The following is an 18,282-nucleotide window of genomic DNA, read 5'->3' on the forward strand; positions in this document are numbered from 1 at the left end:
TTCTCTCCCCCCCAATTAATTTAGTAGGATTTACAGTATGCCGTTATAGTGTTCGTAGAGATCTTCACTTCATAATGATTAGCTAATTCAGTTATCTGACCAGTTGTCTTTTGTTTGAGCTATTTTGAAGCAATATAGTTTATCAAATTGAATGTGGACATTTGATCAGGGAGGCCAAACTTAAGATCCAGTTCAATTATGAATGCAACTGAGTGGACTGTGACGTCAATACAATCTTAGTTTTGGCTCTTAAATGGTAATAGAACTGACTTAATACAGTAAGTATCAGAACACCTCTCTCATCACAGTGCCAGCAGTGGCTTTTGTGTCCTCAGTTGATCCAACAGTTGTTTCCCCTGACATCTTAGTCAGAATTCAGTCTGGTTGGGGGGAGGGGGGGTTTCAGTCTTTCATGAAAACAGCAGGAAGTAGATAGTAGATAACACATCGTATGGTAATGGGTCTGATCATATGCATGTGCCTTGTTACAAATATTGGAAAGTGGCATCTTCAACAGCATCTATGCATGTTTCAATTTTAAATAAAAAAGTGCAATTTGGTATTTTTAAAAAATGCAAAATAGAACTTTTCTTCACTTACCTGAATATGTTTGAGGTTATTAATCTCCAACTCCCTATCTCCCCCTTTCCACACTGTTTTCAACAAGGTAAAAGGGGATTTATGTCCCTGTTTTAAAAAATCAATACAATTTTTTGCTTTTCAATATTTTATGTTATTTTATTTCATTACAAATCATTGAGGTATCTTGCAGAATGAAAGTTCAAAACCCCCCAACACCCATGAAATTCCATGGATGGCCTTCTTTTTCTCTCCATTTCCTCACAAAACATTGTTTTAAGATCAGATTAGAAAAGTGTCTCATGTATATCGCAATACTGTTCCTTTTTCAATGCCTTATATATATGCTTTACATTAGATTAATACAGTGAGTAGTGGTGAAGAGAGCAAGAAAAGGCTTCATTATAAATTAGAGACAAGAGGGCAGACTGCAATCAACTGCAAGCTGCTAGCCTATTCAATCAGTGGTTTATTATTATTATGGTTGGCACAAGGTCAGCCAGATATTTAGAATCGATTTGTCATTTTTATCCAACTATGTTAGAATAAATAATTCTATCTTTCAGATAAAACAAACAGCCATGTTTTAAATTCCTCAAATGTTCTGGCCATGGTGAAATATGCTTAATTTGAAGAGAAGAATACAACAAGAATTTTATAGCACTTTTCTAATATTTTAAAGATTATTTGTTAGAGGGCAGCAAATTTTTGACTCGGTTGCCATAAAAAGGGTATATTTTTAATTGCACATTAGAAACAAATTGTTGTATTAAGAATAGGTAAAAATGAAACAAATGATTTAGAAAATTGATGGTCAGAGACTGAGCAACCTAAAAAGTGCTCGTGTTCTGAATATTTTGGCATTATGCCAGAATTTTCGCTATATACTTTACAGGTATTTCTCTATTTATGGTGCATGCATGTATTATACATAGAGTAATTATTATTCAGTTAGGCATTTCAACCAATCACGCTAAATGGACACAACAAATACAGATCCCATTGGGAATCTTTTTCATCCTTTCCAGTATGTACCCACAACGTAACAGAGAAAATATATAACATAGACAATAGTTTGGCTAAAAAATCACTTGCAAATTTTTGACAAAACTATTTTTTTGTTGTTTGCCCACCATATATTATACGTTTGAAAGTTAGAAGATACCACGTACTGACAAGGCCGTGTATGTGAATACGTGTAAAGCTTGTCATACACTGTACCAAATGCAAAAGTTCTAAAACAGTCAATTAATCCCTGGAAAATAGACAGTTCAGTAACATAGTGTTTAAGGCAATTATACTTAGACTGGACATAGATGAAAGCAAAACTATAAATGTACATAAAGGCTATAGTCCTTCAAAGTGAACTCTCAAAATATTTTATTAGAACAAAGCTAACAATCACCAGGAGAGTAAAAATATGCAATATCCTGTCACTGGAAGAGTAAAATGCCTGAGAAAGTAAGCAGAATTGGTAAGCATGGATATCCAGAATTCAGTAATGAGCTATTGGTTGCTCCACTTTCAATATAAATGTTTATTTTTCCAGGACAGAGAAGATAGACATCAGGAGTATCTCAGTTACACATCATTAACTACCATTTGCTACACTGAATTTGTAAAAAATGCTAAGCTTCAACTTTCAAAAACCCAAAGACAGCAAAAGCAGTGCTTCTTCATTCTTTCTAGCTAGTGTCATGCCCAAGATACAGCCTCAGGACAGTGAGTCAGTCATCTAGGATGGCTTTGGATTCAATGTAATGGGTATATCTGCACCTGCTGCCTGGCACAGCTGCTATCCAGCTCTCTTCTATGTTGGGTATAGAAATAATGCCAAATGTAGCACAACTGTATTTATTTCAAATACAGAAGCAAGCATATTTTAAGTCAGAAGGTGGCTTGCAGAATTTGCATGACCAATGGCATGCAACAATCATATACTTTTTAAAGAATATTTACTGCCAAAGGGACAGCATGTGCCAGATACTTCTTTCTGTTTATAGCATCAATTTACAAAGTAGTGTTCAATATTTGCACAAATGTCAGATCTTCAATTCGTATCAAATGGTAACAGTATCACGACACTGATTTTTATTAATTGAGGACCTTGGACAAATATTTGCAAAGGTAGCAAGTAATCCGTAAGATTCAGAAGAAAGAATCAAAGATATAAACAAGATGAAAGACACACATATCTAACTACATTTATAGGTTCAGTGTTTCAGAAAAAATATAGAACTCTTGAAATGAATGATTATGTAAACACACTATTAGCTAAAAGCTATTAGTCTAGGTATGGACTAATTTGTTGATAGAAGCACACATAATTATTGACTACCAGAGAAACTCATTCTAAAAAGATAGTCAAAGAATTTTATTTTTGGTTTATAGTAATCTTGTTGGTTTTTTTTAAAGGACACTACAGGGCCAGTAGGAGACTACATATCGTAGTTTCAATGCCAAAATGCCACAGAATTTCCTAAAAACTATCACCGTGGTGAAGAAGTACCAATAATAAAAATTCAGGAAGAAAATGAAGTTTACAAAAAATACAACGGACACATGCTTAATATGAAGGTCCCACACCTAACAAAGCACCAGTATTAGTAATATTAAGATTTCTTCTCCCTTTGCTGATAAAAGAAGATGTGGAAATAAGAGAAAGTCCAAGACCAAACAAGGTCTGATGTAATAGATTTATATCAGAAAAAATAACCATCCTTCCATATTCTGGCATCCCCCATCTTCCTAAAAACTGTCCCCTCTCCCTATTTAAGTTAAAGTCTAGGGAAACAGAGATTTAAGGATTGAAGGGTGGGAATAGTTTAAGAATAGCTGATATTCTCAAGAGCAAGTTGTTTCTAATGAAAAAGATGGAGAAAAGGAAAAGGTAAATTTATTATACTACACTTAATTTCTGGCAGTCTTGTCCTCTACCTAAGAGACATCTAGAGATGCTAAAAGCTTCCTTAAGAATTCCCATAGCAACATTAGGTGATTAGGGTGGCTCATGTCACCATCAAATGATGTTGCTAATTGCAGCCAAATGGGAGTTAAATTTGAGATATGAACAAGTATATATTAGTTGACCGATAGTCAATTCCAAAAATGAAGAATTAACAATTTCCATTACAAAGGATTTAAAGGCAATTACGAGACACAACGATTCTGAACAATATCATAAGTTATATTTTTAAAAACATCCATGGGTGTTCTGCATGTTTCTCAGCCGAGTTTAGGCTGTCTTAACTTCAGGTAAATTGAATTAGTCTGCATACTCAAAGAAGTTCATATTGTGAAATGTTTTTAAATAAAACAAAATTTCAAGAAGTTTTGAAACAGATGTCAAATTCTAGAATACCAGAAGTATTCCACTAAAGCTACTTCTGGATGGTCAATATTTGTGTGCAATTTACGGATAGCAAAACTAGCTTACATTGGAAATGATTATCCTTTGTGGTTCAAAATGACCAATGAGGACTTTCTCTTATTACAATTATTATTTTTTTTTAAAAAACCTTTCCCATATTAGCCATGCAAGGCTGAACAAGACACCTGTGTGCAAACAGTATCTTAAGTTGTAATCAATTATATTTAATGGAAGCAAAAATATGTTTAGAATATGTATACTCTGTAATACAAAATGAGAAATGTAACACACTCCTTCCTGCCGTCAAATGTATTAAAGGTAAAAAAATATTTTGTTTTTATTTTATTTTGTTGCTCAGCCAAGTTACTGTTTGTACAACTATTATAGCTACAAAGTAGACATATTTTCTCACTAAGGCACTTAGATGTCCCAAGTTCTATGGTTCTAATTATTTGGTTTTCTCTAGGTGCTTATTCAACTCTACTGGCTTCATTTTTAAAAAAAAAATAGTAAAGTCATCAGTAAAGACATATTGCCATACATCCTAAGATAGGTGACTAATGTGAAAATGTACAGTAGCGTATACTTATACAAAATGCAAATAAAGAAGAGTTTTATTGTAATTATGAACAGTCTGTGTATTTATGACCACAAGAGGACCAATAATTGCAGCTGGAGAAAAGCCTCCCATTTCAGTCACAAAGGGAAGCCAATATGACTGCTGAGCAGTAGCAAAAATGGCAGAGAAGACACATTTCCTGCACGGGATGAGCAAAGGGACTGCATGTTCTTGATTTGGAGAGGGGGGGGGGAAGATGGCTTCAATGGGGGTGGGGTTTCCTTATTGCTTATCGACAGCCCCTTGTTCAGCAGAACTTTCCTTGTTGGTGGTCTGTGCATGCCAAGGGGTTTCTTTAAAAACAAACCAGCAATTTCCAGCCCAGAGTATAAAGTTGAAAAAACCAAACAGCTGAGGAAGAAAAGGGAGAAGTGCCATAGTTAATACAAAACAGTTGCTGAGCACTTATGTAAAGTCAGTTCAGTCCTTTTTAACACCCTCTTCTTCAGATTTTCACAATGATTAAAGAACAGACTTCCGCTGGTTTACACATGTTCATGTGTAAATTGTGTACTGCAGTAGCAATACTTTCTCATATTATATTGGTGAGATCCAAAGTCATATAGGAACATAATTTTGAAATCTATTACAAAATTATTCTGCCTTGACTGGATATTCTGTCTATTTGTCTGCTCTTTATCCACTGAACAATCAAACCAGTAGCACTGTAACCTAAGTAGAAAATGGTAATGAGAGGAAATGTTAATACTTATATGTGAATTTCAATAATAATGATTGTATTCAGTAGAACATAAAACCCTACCCAGTTTGGGGTCAGGGTATGCTGCTATACAATAAGCAGAGAAAGTCCTCTCTTTTTCTCCTGCCTTGGAGGGTAGTAGTGTATTTTAAATTCTCCAAAGGAATATACGTATTCAGAAGGGTATTAAAAATGTACCTCTTCCAAGTAAATTTTTTTACTGCTGTTTTTATTAGGCATGTTTGTATTGATGGCTAAAATTCTACAATTTTTATTGCCTGACTTTTATTTTAAACACACTGCTATTTTTCAATATTACCTTTTAAATGTTAAAATACCATGTTTTAAACTGTAATCTTTTAGATATACGTTCTTATGTTTGCATACTTATGCTGTTCTTTATTCTTCTTTAATCATTATGATTTGCCTTTCTCTTGATTAACAGCTGCTAGTTGAGCAAACTTAAACAAAAGTTTCTGTTCATAAAAACGATGGCATTTGCTCACCCTCTTTCAATGCATAATTTCAGAGTTACTGCAGAATAAGACTTAACAGACTACCCATTGGTTGTCGGAATGACTTTGATTTAGTAAAAGAAATGGAATGGTACTATATTGACCATAGTGCAGCTAAAGTCCCCATCCTCTCCCTCCCAATCATTACATTACTTCCAGGCAACTCTTACCACAGAGATGTTGGCCAAACCCATAGAAGGAGTGGCCCCAGCATTGCACAATGCATTTTTGAATTGACATACTGACATGGCTGCAATAAGGCTGGAAGGCCGTGTAGCTCCTTTCACGTCTGACAGGCCTTTGCCCCAAGCTGAAAATGCCACTAGCCAAAAGAAGGTAAATGAGACAGACACACAGAAGTCCTGAATGAAGGGGAAAAAGAGAGAGAGAAAGAGAGAGGGAGCCATGTTTAGTATACTCCATGACGGTACCTCCCTTCTGCTATATCCCTTCATCCAAAATACTTATGCCATTTATTTTAATCAGACGTGTTTGTTATTTCACACTATTTGTAAGCTAACGATAATCACTCCACCCCATAGCTGCACCTAGTCATAGTATACTTTGCTTGCTGCTGCCTCAGCTATTATTGGTTTATGAACCAATGTGGCTTATTCAACAAATCATGGATAAGCAAATCCAGGCTAAGTACATCACATGAATCAGGTGATAATACTGTTGCATAGGGTTGGGTTTTTTTGTGCTAGTACTCCAAGGTCAAGAAAAATACAAAACAAAAAGGGCAGGACTTCCAAACTGGATGCAAGTAGTCCTCACTTAACAACCACAATTGGGACTGAAATCTCAGACATTGAGTTAAGCAGTTGTTAAGCAAATCATCACATGACATAAAGGCCTGGTTTTGTCTGGGGACCAAATCAGGGAGTTCCACACTGGAAGGGATTGATGGCAGACTCTACATCTTCCCCCCCCCTTGTTCTCTGTTTTCCACTCCTCCACCTTTTTGGTTATCATATTAATGTTTTATTCTTGTTGTGTTCCTTTGCCATTGTTTATTTCATAGTTCTATTATTTTACTTGCATTCTGTTTGAACTCCTTTCCCTTTTATTATTGTACACTGCCTCGAGTAACCCCATAGTGAGATAAGCAGCAAATAATAAACAAATAAATAAAATGACTGCTTCATTCAACAATTTTGGCACTCCCAGTTGCAGTAATTAAGCAATCTTATGGTTGTTCAGTGGTCAACGTCCTAGTTAAGGAGCATGGGGTACCTTGGGGCCGGGGGAGACCCTGGGAGATCCATTGTAGGTTCTGCACAAGTGTCTCTCCACTCAGGAGCTGAAGATCCTCCCTATTGAAATCTAAGCAGGATTGTCAGCCTCTGAGCAGAGAGATATTCATATGCGACCTGCACCAAGCCTCCTGGGCCTTTTCCCCTGCCTTCCTGAGGCACCCACACCCCTTGCCTTACCGTGCTTCCTCTCCAATCAGCACTTGAAAATCCTGCCTGGATTTTGGCTCTTCTCTTGTCTTTGGGGGCTGGACGAAAGAGCTCCTTGCTAAAGGATTTCAGCTCCATGCAAGCAGGCATGAAGGATTTCAACTCCGTGCAAGCAGGCAGGCAGGATTTCAACTCTATGCAAGCAGATATGAAGGATTTCAGCTCTGTGCATGCAGGCTCTTTCAGCTAGTCCCCCGAGGGGAGAGGGTGTTTTGGCAGGCGGCAGTAGCTTGAAACCTTTCCTGCTGTCTTCCCCATTGAAGATGGCAAATGGTGAACACATTATTGCATAGCACTTGGCAACTGTGAACGTAAATGTGAATAGGTTGTCAAACAACCAGACTGCAATTATGTGACTCTGACTGTGTGTGCATGTGTGTGTGTGTGTGTGTGTTTTGATGATTTGCAATGAGGCCAATGTTAATTTCATCCCTAATTAAACAAGGACTACCTGTAAACATATATAGTGGAGTTTTCTACCCTTTTTTTCAGATTTCATATTCAGAAAAAATCATGTTTTTAATGGCGTTTGCTTTAAATTAATTGCGTTTGTATAGAACTGGTTCTGTGATGCAGGATGTGAAATCTAAATAGCTTGAAAACCAAACTTGAGTTCTTACCGCAAAAGGTAGCTTCTTATTCTCCTTATAGAGGGAGTGAAATCGTAAATATACTGCAAGAGCTACCATACTATATAGAAAAGCAAAAACTCCCAAGGTCACGAAGAATTCAGCTGGTGCAGAAAAGTCTCCCATGAGATGCAGCACTCTTTTAGCAGTTGATCCTTCGATACAATCTGGCATGTCAAATGGGATTTTATACAACCTGGTCAAATTGAAAATGAAAGCAAGAGAAACAGCTTAAATGTAATTTGAGTACTTAGTACAGAAGAATTAGGCTACAGGATATCTCTAGATCTCTAACATCTAGAGATCTGCATGGGGGAAATATATATATTTGCCTCGTTTCCACCTTTGTTAAAATATATTTTTCAGCTTTTAAACATTTTTCTTAGAGAAAAAAATGAAAAGTCCAGAGCAGCATTTTTTTTTGTAAAAAAAACCAGCTGAACAAGAGAGTTTGGCTCCAGATTTTATGAGACAGCCTCATGTTCTATCCAGTCCTGTTTAGTGTATGTCCATCTAAGACTTTATGGTAAATCAAGTTTTCTTGCCAATAACAACACTAATAAAATCCTTTGAAAAATTCTCTCAAACCCTATCACCAATTTTAATGTGAATTAAAAAGTAGCTAAACCTTCTTTGAAATTATCAGAATTAATGAGTTAAAGAAATGATACTTTAAATTTTTCAATTTATATATGGAGAAACCCTTTTGGAGTAAGTAAAGTTATGTAAACATATGTTTAAAAATATTTTTAAAAAGTCAAAAAAATAAAGGTATAAGTTAAGAAAAAATACAGCTAAATCTAGTTTCCCAGTGCATCTTTATAACTTTCTGTATTTGCAAGCTCTCCTTGCTTCCAACACATCCCTGTATCAAATCACGGATTGCCTTATTCTATTTCTGTATTATTTTTAGCATGACTCATATTGAACACACATCTTGGAAAAAATATAAAGGAGAAGAATTTATTTGAGATTTACCTGTTACAAACCATAATTTATGGGTTTATTGTAATGATAGTTTAACAACCGACAGTGCATATACAGAATTTCTTACAATGAAGATACATCTATGAGAAAAGAGGTTTATATCCTTAGCAACCGTGGCTAACATAATTCTGAATTCAAGAGACAAAAGGGCCTCAAAGGATGGGGACCGAGGAATCTATCCATCTAAAATGTTTTTCAACCCATTGAGATACTGTATTTTGTTTTGAACTGTCACTGCAAGTATCACAACAACCCTTCCAATGTGTTCCCCTTCTTGTCAAAGGCATTTTAAAATACTTCACAGACATGCCTCTATTTATAGCTATCAGATGTTGGCAGAGAGAGAAAGATGCACACGGATATAACCATGTTAGATCTTTTATGCACTGATTTAATTCCAACTTAGTTCTTGTTTCTGTTCATCCAAAAGCCTTATGGTAGCATCTACATGTAATGTAGAATGTTTTCGTAGTGCTGATTTGTGCTCCAGAAAAATATAACCTTTTATCTGATTTTACATACCAAAAAGAAGTTAAGAATATTATGCATACTCCAATGCTGCCTCTTGTTTTTGGCAGTGGCACTGATCGTCAAGGCCACCAAATCTTAGATCACTAAGATTTAAATAAAGAACTTTGTTATTGTTAGTTGTGAAGTCCAACCCATCGCGTCCCCATGGACAACGTTCCTCCAGGTCTTCCTGTCCTCTACCATCATCTGGAGTCAGTTTAAGCTCATGCCTACTGCTTCAGTGACTCCAATCAGCCACTTCATTCTCTATTGTCTCCTCCTTCTTTTGCCCTCAATCTTTCCCAGTATTAGGCTCTTCTCCAGTGAGTCCTTCCTTCTCATTAGATGGCCAAAGTATTTGAGTTTCATCTTCAGGAACTGGCCTTCTAAAGAGCAGTCAGGGTTGATCTGGTTTATATGACCCTCAATAAATGACAGCTGTATCAGGTCAGCTGCTGCTTTTAAATTTGTAACAAAAAAAAATTCCTTTTCCTCTCAAAGCAAATCAGTTTTCAAAATGCTTTATTGTATTTCTGGCTACACTGCAGTTTCCTACACAACTAGTAACATGCTATAGCAATGCTCATCTGGAAGTGCGGGGAAAGGAGAAAGGGAAACAGGAATTCTGGACTGCTGTACCATAATCATTATTTTAATTTAATTCAGGTGATACAACTTTGTTACACTCTGATTTGCCGGTATTAATCCACAGATGCATGTGCATAAAGTGCATACATTCAATTGACATCTGCTTAAACTCCTCAATGAAAATTGCTCTTGGGAAGTGGTGCTCTCAAAGTTTTAGATGATATTATTTTTATCCAGCTCTCCACCCTCATATCATTTGAAATACAATTTAATATATTTGAAACCACAGTGGGGGTGTGGTGGAAAGGCATGAAACTACTCCTAAACAACATGCTGAAATACAAGTGCAAGGCAGCTGGGCTCTCCACCTGCCCTTCTTGGTGATAATGCTGATCAGGAAGCGAGGTGCCCAGCTGGAAACAGAATTCTCACCTCCTCCTATCTCTAATCAAGATATTTCAGACATGAGCCCCTTTTAAATAGATGCAGTGGTGTAAGCTGGTGGTAACGCTTGTCTTAGTAGGACTCTAGTGAGGATAAACTCCTATTGGAGATTCTGGTGTCTTGGGAGAAGGGAGGGTTCATTTCTAGCTGTCAGAACTGAACATATATATATATATATATATATATATATATATATATATATATATATATATATATATATATATATATTATATTTATTTATTTAAAAAGACTTATATACCGCTTCATAGGGCTTTCAGCCCTCTCTAAGTGGTTTACAGAGTCAGCATATTGCCCCCAACAACAATCCGGCTCCTCATTTTACCCACCTCGGAAGGATGGAAGGCTGAGTCAACCCTGAGCTGGTGAGATTTGAACAGCCAAACTGCAGAACTGCAGTCAGCTGAAGTAGCCTGCAGTGCTGCATTTAACCACTGCGCCACCTCGGCTCTATAGCCCCAAACAAAATAATAAATGGCACACTTCTAGATATTATGGCCCAGAAAATAATACATTTGGGTTAACTTCTTCACCTACAAAGTTTTATGGAAATCACAGTGTCTCCTCTTCCTGCAGGTCAATGCATTTTCTAATTCACTGTTAGTGTTAATGTAACAAGAATTTTCCCATGTGGGAATAGTCCAATATATGGGATGTAGGTTATTTATATTATGTAAGTCATTGAATCTTTTTTTCAACCATCAATGATCCAATAGCCGGTGTGTCTGAACAGTGGATCAGAAGTGGTTTCTATTGTGCCATGCATGCACTAGTTTCTTGAATGAATTATATTCTCCTTCACAAACAGTCTCCAAATCTCTGAACAACTGGAAAAAAAGAAAAGGGATTCAGAGCTCTATAAAATCTGCCCTGTGCAAACAAGGCATAGTGGGCCTTGGTTCCCGAGTAGTAATACTCTATGTTGCATGACAAATCACTTTGAAAACTAAAAGAATTCTCAAAAGTGATCTTAGAAATTGGAGGCATTTAAAAAAACAAACCCAAAAGGAATTTTCTTTTAGCATATCCAAGCTAACATGCTTACGTGAGATTTCTGAATGTAACATCATGCAGAGCAATGTCCAGCCATTGTTGTAATAATGATACAATTCATTCACTGCTTAATTCAATTTATTTTGAATCAGTAGTTAAGAGATTTAAGGCAATTCCAGAGGAATGGTTTAAAAAATAGCCTGCGATATTGAGCAATTCTACTTAAAGAATTACTTGTCACTGAAAAAGGTTTAAGGATATCTTCATAAAAAGAACTCTAAGAAATATAAATTAACCATTTCCCCTTTATCAGAGGCTATTACCAACAGTGTTTAGTTTCACATTATATCTTCTATATCTGTCTGAGCTTTTCATTTACCTGAAAGGATATCCAAACTGCACAGTAATAGCAGTTGTCTCCTTGGGAAGCTTGGTGCATTTCACAGTAGCTCCTGTTTCTGCACTAAAAGAACCACAGGTTCCAAAGGCAAAAATGGCAAAGAGCTGAAGAAAAAAGGGGAGAAGAGTTTAGGATTAAATATGTTAACAATCAAGAGGGGAAAAAAACTTATCTAAACAAGACAACATATTTACGAACTCCTGTGAACAATCCCAAGACCATAGAAATTGCATACAACTACCAAGGTTTATAAAAAGTGTTTTAATAAAACCACTTAAATCATCAATGCACATCAACCATTGAAGAAACAATTTGCAAGCAATATACACATTTGATCTTTTTTTTAAGCTGCATGTTTTCTTGGATAGATTTTAAAAAATCTTGAAAGAAAAAAAAGAAATAGCTTTTGGGAAGCTGATATTACAGAAAAAATATCCTGGTTTATACTCAACTTTTATAAGAGAAGAAACATCAAATTATATTTTTTTTAAAGCAAGATGTCTTGCTTTTTTGCAGGATAGTAAGCAGTATTAGAATTCTTAGATGTAACTGATAGCTTTAAAAAAAAGCATCTTTCAGAAAAGTAACTGAAATAATTCCATCAGCTTCAATAGAAAGCTAAATGGTTTGACTAAAGTCTGCCCCTAAATATGGGACAAACAACAATTATGCCACATATATCAAAAATATTTTGTTTCAATATAAACAAAACATTTAGCCCGGAGCTACATAAAATCAATCCCCACCCAAAAAGTGAAATCCACAGTATAAGAATGTGCTTGAAGCTGATAGACTTCCACATGACTTTTGTAATAGGCAAAGCTCAGCAGGAGTGTCAAACTAGTGTCATCATATTGTGACTTTTTTCTCCTTCACTAAACTGGGCATGGGCGTGGCCAGTGTGTGACGCATCTGGCTGGTGGACCACGAGTTTGACATCCCTGCTGTAGGAAATCAAGACTAATAAGTATATAAAAGCGGATGCTAGTGTTGGAAGAGACCAAAATCAAATTTCAGTTGCTCTTGCTACATATAATCTTCACTTATGACCATATCAGCATTGCCTAGTTTATCTCCCTTTGCATAGATTAGAGAATACAAAAAGTTTCAGGTAATGAAAATTGTCAGTTTTGATTTGGACCATATATAATGACCCACTGGATATCAAGAAAAACTAAATCAAGAGGATTTTTCAAGCACTGTGGTAGATCAGATAAAAGTGAATGGGGCGGGGGGGGGGAGGATTTGGCAGTTGAACAAAAAACTGTTTCATTTACCCATTAGGCTCAACTCTCTCACACATATGCACATATACCAATATGGATCATGCAAGACCTGGTAAGACATCCTTGGTGGGTTCAACTTCGTAACAAAGCAACAACAAAAGAGTCTAAATCAGATACTGGTCCCTGGTTTGGAAGACCCCTTGGCTGAGACTAACAACCAGCCAAAACAGGACTAGCCAAAATCCAACTATTCAGCTATGATAATGTATGGCTGCACCGTACTCCTTATGGGTTTCCATCAGCTCAGCTAGGAAAACCGATGAAAGCTAGCAGATGTGTTTCTTAAATACCATTATGATAGAGAACTTCAGAATTAGTTGTGCCTATATAAGTGCAAGGAAATGCGAGTGATACAAGAAAGATGATAAAAGAAAGGAGTAAAAGAAAGGCTTTGTCATGATGTTTAGCATCAACTAAAGGTAACAGTTGCAACAATAATATAATAATATAATATAATATAATATAATATAATATAATATAATATAATATAATATAATATAATATAATATAATATAATATAATATAATATAATAAATATAATATAATATAATAAATATAATATAATATAATATAATATAATATAATATAATATAATATACTCATAAAAAGCTACTGTATCTGCCAGGCTCTCATTTTTTTCCTATCCTAATAAACGAGGTAGAGATAATCCTTGACTTACAACCACAATTGAGCTCAAAATCTATGTGGCTAAGTGAGGCAGTTATGAAGTGAGTGCTGGGTCATTTTACAATCTTTCTTGCCACAGTTGTAAAGTGATTCACTGCAGTTGTTAAGCTAGTAACCCAGTTAGTAAGTGAATCTGGCTTCCCCATTGATTTTGCTTGGCAGGAGGTTGAAAAAGGTGACCACATAACCCCCAGGACACTGCAAACGTCATAAATATGAATCAATTGCCAAGCATCTGAATGTTAACCACATGGGGAGGCTGCAATGGTCGTGAGTTGTAACTTCCAACAGCCACTAACTGTTGGAAAGGTCTACCTGTATCTTGATTTAATAAAGCTTATCCAGAAATGTTTACTGGCAGCCAATACTGACTTTGCTTTCATTAGCTCCAGTACTCCATGAAATCTGTAATTACTATCTGCAATTCCAGATTTCAGATAACAGCTAATGACAGCACTCAACACTACTTCTGCACCAGGGGAAAAATCAGGCTCAAACTCTCAGCAGAACTGACTTATCCCAAAGCAACTGTTTAAGTGCTGACTTCTAAGAATTTAGAGCCAACTCTATGTTTTCTATCTACAGTATATAGAAAAAAAGAGAACTAGCATGGTTCTCAAATATTTTGCTAGATGTGAAACATATAATTGAGAAAAAGCTTCTATATGCTGTAGAAAAAAATGCTGTATTCAGAAAATATTATCCATACCCTTGCAAGCAATGTGTGCAGCCACATGTTATGAAAAACACCTCTGTGCACTCAAGAAAACATGAAAAATCTGGTCTTGGCTCTTCAGTAGTTAACGCTTCCCAAGCTAAGACATTATCATTGAATACAATGAACAGATCTGGTAGGACAAAGGAATCTTTTCAAGATACAGTCACTATGACTTTTATGACAAAGGAGGTTTGTCATTAGAACTTTCTTGCTTTTTTAAACATATGCTAATTTTAGCCTATGTTCTAAAATGGAAGCTTCTTGAGAAGATTGATATAATGTCTTATCACAATGCAAAAAAGTGTAAAGAGATCTGAAAATGCTAAGTGAATCTGAAGACCTTGTCAGGCAGAAACACAGCATAATAAAAAAATATGAAGTGTCAATTGCAGACTATGAAAGAACCCTATACACACATTTGAAACAATGAAAGAAGACACAAACAGCTTACTTATATTGCATATCTAAGAAGAATGTCTTGATGTATTATGGAAGGCCACTTGTGCCATTCGTCATTAGACTTTAGAGCTACAGTATTTTCATGATCCAGTGCTTTAACCAATCATTCAATGCACAAAACTGCCATGACCAGAATTTTCATATAGCAATGCAAATATCGCTGTCCTCAAGCCATGCATCACACAAAGAAAAGTCCTTGCCATTTACCAGGGGACCCACTTGCATTATCTTTAAAGTACTTGAGATGTTTTTTCACAGAAGTTTAAACTCATCCATATCTGCTGCATACTTAGATAGAAGGCTGTTAGCTCAGGTTTTTTTCTTTCTTACCACTCAGATCCTCCCTGATTCTTTTCAGATTCTGAACGTGTATTGAACACGCTTTGTGCAATTACACAAATTGGAATCATTAACTATATGGTTTTGACAAAATGTATTCTTTATGTTTAAGTAATACCACCATTGTCTAAAGATAGAACAAATGGTGGTACAGGACATTACTCAATAACAGTGCTATATTTGGATGTTTATAATATAAATCAGGATTTTGAAAAAAAAAAAAGGAAGTGGATTTCTCTTTTTTTTAAGAAATAGAAAGTCGATTTGGGTCCTTTAATGCTCATTCAGTTTCCCCCCCTCCCTTAAGTTTTGCATTAAAATGGGAAGAAATCTGAAAATGTTCCTAGTGATTGAATTGAAATTGAAATGCTCCTCTCCTGTGAAAAGACACAGAAATACCGCCTTGGAGTGGAGTCTCCTGGCTCTGGATCTGTGCTGTGGACTAAATAAATCCAGAGTTTATAATCTCCTCTTGGGAAGGCTGAGAAGAGAGGGAATTTGTGAGCTCAGGGACAAGTTAAGGCGTGGTATGTGCAGAATCAGAGCTCCAAAAAGGTTAAACCCGCCTGAGTGAAATGTGAGCACAGCTCGCCACTGTTCCCAATACATACCCCAAGTCCATAAGACTCCTTTGCACATAGAAGGACTGCCCGAGAAGGCACTCCCCTTCAGCTCAAGCGGCTCCTGCACACAACCCAGGTCCAATTTCTCTCCCTTGTGTGGCCCCTTCCCTTGATGAAACTTCACCAAGGCAACAGTTTTAGCACATTGTCATCCTTCTCTTCCAGGTTGGGGACCAGGTTGAGGGTGGGGAGGGTGGGGGGGTGAGAGGAGAAGGCAAAAGCGGAAAAGTTGCACACCGAAAGAGCAAACTTACCCACTCCAGCACCTTAATGAATCCCAGGGGCTCCTCCAGGAGGCCCCAACGCAGCCCCCCAAACAGCTGGGCCTGGCAAGGAAAGCAAAAAAGAGGAGGGGGGAGAAACAAGGGCAGGGATTTCAGGTCAGCCAGGAGGGAAAGGGGAGAGAGGAAGAGGGAGAATTAGGAAAGGGCGTCAGAAAATGAGGGGCAGTCAGAGACAGAAAGAAAGAAAGAGCAAGAGGCGAGAGGAAACCGTCAGCAAACGGAGCCCTACCACCAAGTTAGAAGACTCCTTGTCCGCTGCCGTGCTTTGGGATCTGGATTCCGACATACTCCGAGGAGAGCTGGTCAAAGGGTCGAGATCGGCTTCCTTGCCTCTCTGGCGAGTGGGCGGGGGAGTGATCCAGGCGAGGAGAGCCCCGGCTGGAGTTGGCGGCGTGAACGGTTGCTCCCTCCTCCACGGATCTGCGGCGAAAAAAGCCCCGTCGGAACTCCTGTCAAACTCGGCAAAAGGAGAAGGAGGCGCGGCAACGCGACGGCCGGCGGGCGGGCTCCTAGGCGGTGCGCTCCTGCCGCCGGCTCCGCCTTCCTTCGAAGGGGTAGACGGCACAGGAGTCCGGCGTCTTTACGCTCTCTGGGGGAAGGCAGGACGCGCCTCGCTCGTTGGGCTGTGGCGGCTAAGGATGTAAGTACGGGGGACTGCGAAGGGAACGTCGGGCTCAAGCATTTTAGTGCGGCGGGGGCGCGCAGAGCTTGGCCAATGCAGTAAGGGGGTGTGGGCAAAGGGCGTTGTTTTCTTTCTTTTCATTCAACTAAATGCATCTTAAGTTCGAAGGGATGCGGACTTCTAAGCGAGTATTTGGCACATTTCGACGCTGCTTGAAAAAAAATAAAGTACAATCCTTGCAAACACAGATTGGTTGATGGGAAGATGCCTTTCTTCCATTGAATATAAAATAGGAATGCTTGTTCTTTTCTGCCAGGGGTGGAGGAACGCGTATTTAATTTTATTATATTCTTGTGTCCCACCCCAGAAACGGGGAGATCGGATTGTAAACGATTGAGCTTGGATGAATTGGATGAATATTTTACATTGGATTGCAGAGAGTTTCTATTGTAGAAAGGTCCTAATTTAACGGCTGCCTTGTTTAGTGACTGTTCACAGTTATGGTGGTAATGAAAAAGTAGCTTTATGACCAATCCTTGCATTTACAACTTTTGCAATTCTGTAAAGCAAAGGAAAGGGCTAGGGTTAGGTTAGGTAAGATCATAAGAACATTTTTATTTTCATTGTGATTGCTTTGCTTAAGGACCAAGTTGCCAGTCACAATTGTAGTTGCTAGATGCAAATACTTGAATGCTGAAATTATGGGACATGTTTTGCAGAGAAGATGCTTTGTGAAAAGTGCTCCCTTTGATTGCAAGGCATCTCATTGCAAGGCATCTCATCAACATAATTTCACTTTGAGAACAGTAAGGGCATGTGACAGGCGCCCTGTACCTTATCTCTGTTATTATATACAGTATGTATAACTAAAATGAATCAGGAGATGTGTACATAGAAGACACCATTAGACCTTTACAGGACATGATTTAGTCTGTAGTAGTTTAGTTTAGTGTCTAAACTTTTGCAATCACAAACTAAGCACCCCTTAAGAATATTACAGATTCATTCTGACAATGCAAAACAATTTATGAAGGCAAATATCTGCAAAGGAATTACATTTGAGGTTTAGATATGGATAGTGAGTGATGTCTTGGTATTTGGTAAAACTTACTTTACATTCAGCCGAATTAATATTATTAATGTGGATATTATTACTTTTTAAACCCCAAATCCTGTTGAAGTTAATAGCAAAATCATTTTTTTTGGTCCAGATCCAGAGATGATGTAGATGGTGCTTTAGAAGAATACAGGATAAGCATGCTTCTTCCCTTTGTTATCCCCACTCCCATCCTATCCACAGTTCCTTCACTTTGTAACCTTTTTACTGACAGTGGATGGAATGTTTTTCTGGCATATCAGAGATATTCTGTGGGCTCCATAATAATCCTGATAGGGATGTTTCTACCCAATCTATATAGTTTTCAGCTGGCTCTTGAGATTGCACTT

General features: G+C 37.4%; 1 protein-coding gene across 1 annotated transcript; it reads right to left on the bottom strand.

Moving 5' to 3' along the window:
• Nucleotides 1–795: 795 nt before the first annotated feature.
• On the bottom strand, nt 796–16,658 carry SYPL2 (synaptophysin like 2). The gene is made up of 5 exons (XM_032217386.1): nt 16,444–16,658; nt 11,798–11,922; nt 7,870–8,074; nt 5,954–6,145; nt 796–4,919 (listed from the first exon to the last, which is right to left on the bottom strand). Exons 1-5 carry the CDS (start codon nt 16,498–16,500, stop codon nt 4,791–4,793), a joined length of 708 nt encoding a protein of 235 aa, XP_032073277.1. The 5' UTR covers nt 16,501–16,658; the 3' UTR covers nt 796–4,790.
• Nucleotides 16,659–18,282: the final 1,624 nt, after the last annotated feature.

The sequence above is a fragment of the Thamnophis elegans genome, chromosome 5, assembly GCF_009769535.1.
Source record: "Thamnophis elegans isolate rThaEle1 chromosome 5, rThaEle1.pri, whole genome shotgun sequence".
NCBI lineage: Eukaryota > Metazoa > Chordata > Lepidosauria > Squamata > Colubridae > Thamnophis > Thamnophis elegans.

Coding starts and splice junctions, on each gene's coding strand:
- SYPL2 (XM_032217386.1), bottom strand. CDS start 16,500: ATGTCGGAATCCAGATCCCAAAGCACGGCAGCGGACAAGGAGTCTTCT. Junction 6,146..7,869: donor ATAAGAAGCTACCTTTTGCG/GTAAGAACTCAA, acceptor CCCTTCATTCAG/GACTTCTGTGTGTCTGTCTC. Junction 4,920..5,953: donor GTTTGGCCAACATCTCTGTG/GTAAGAGTTGCC, acceptor TTTCTTCCTCAG/CTGTTTGGTTTTTTCAACTT.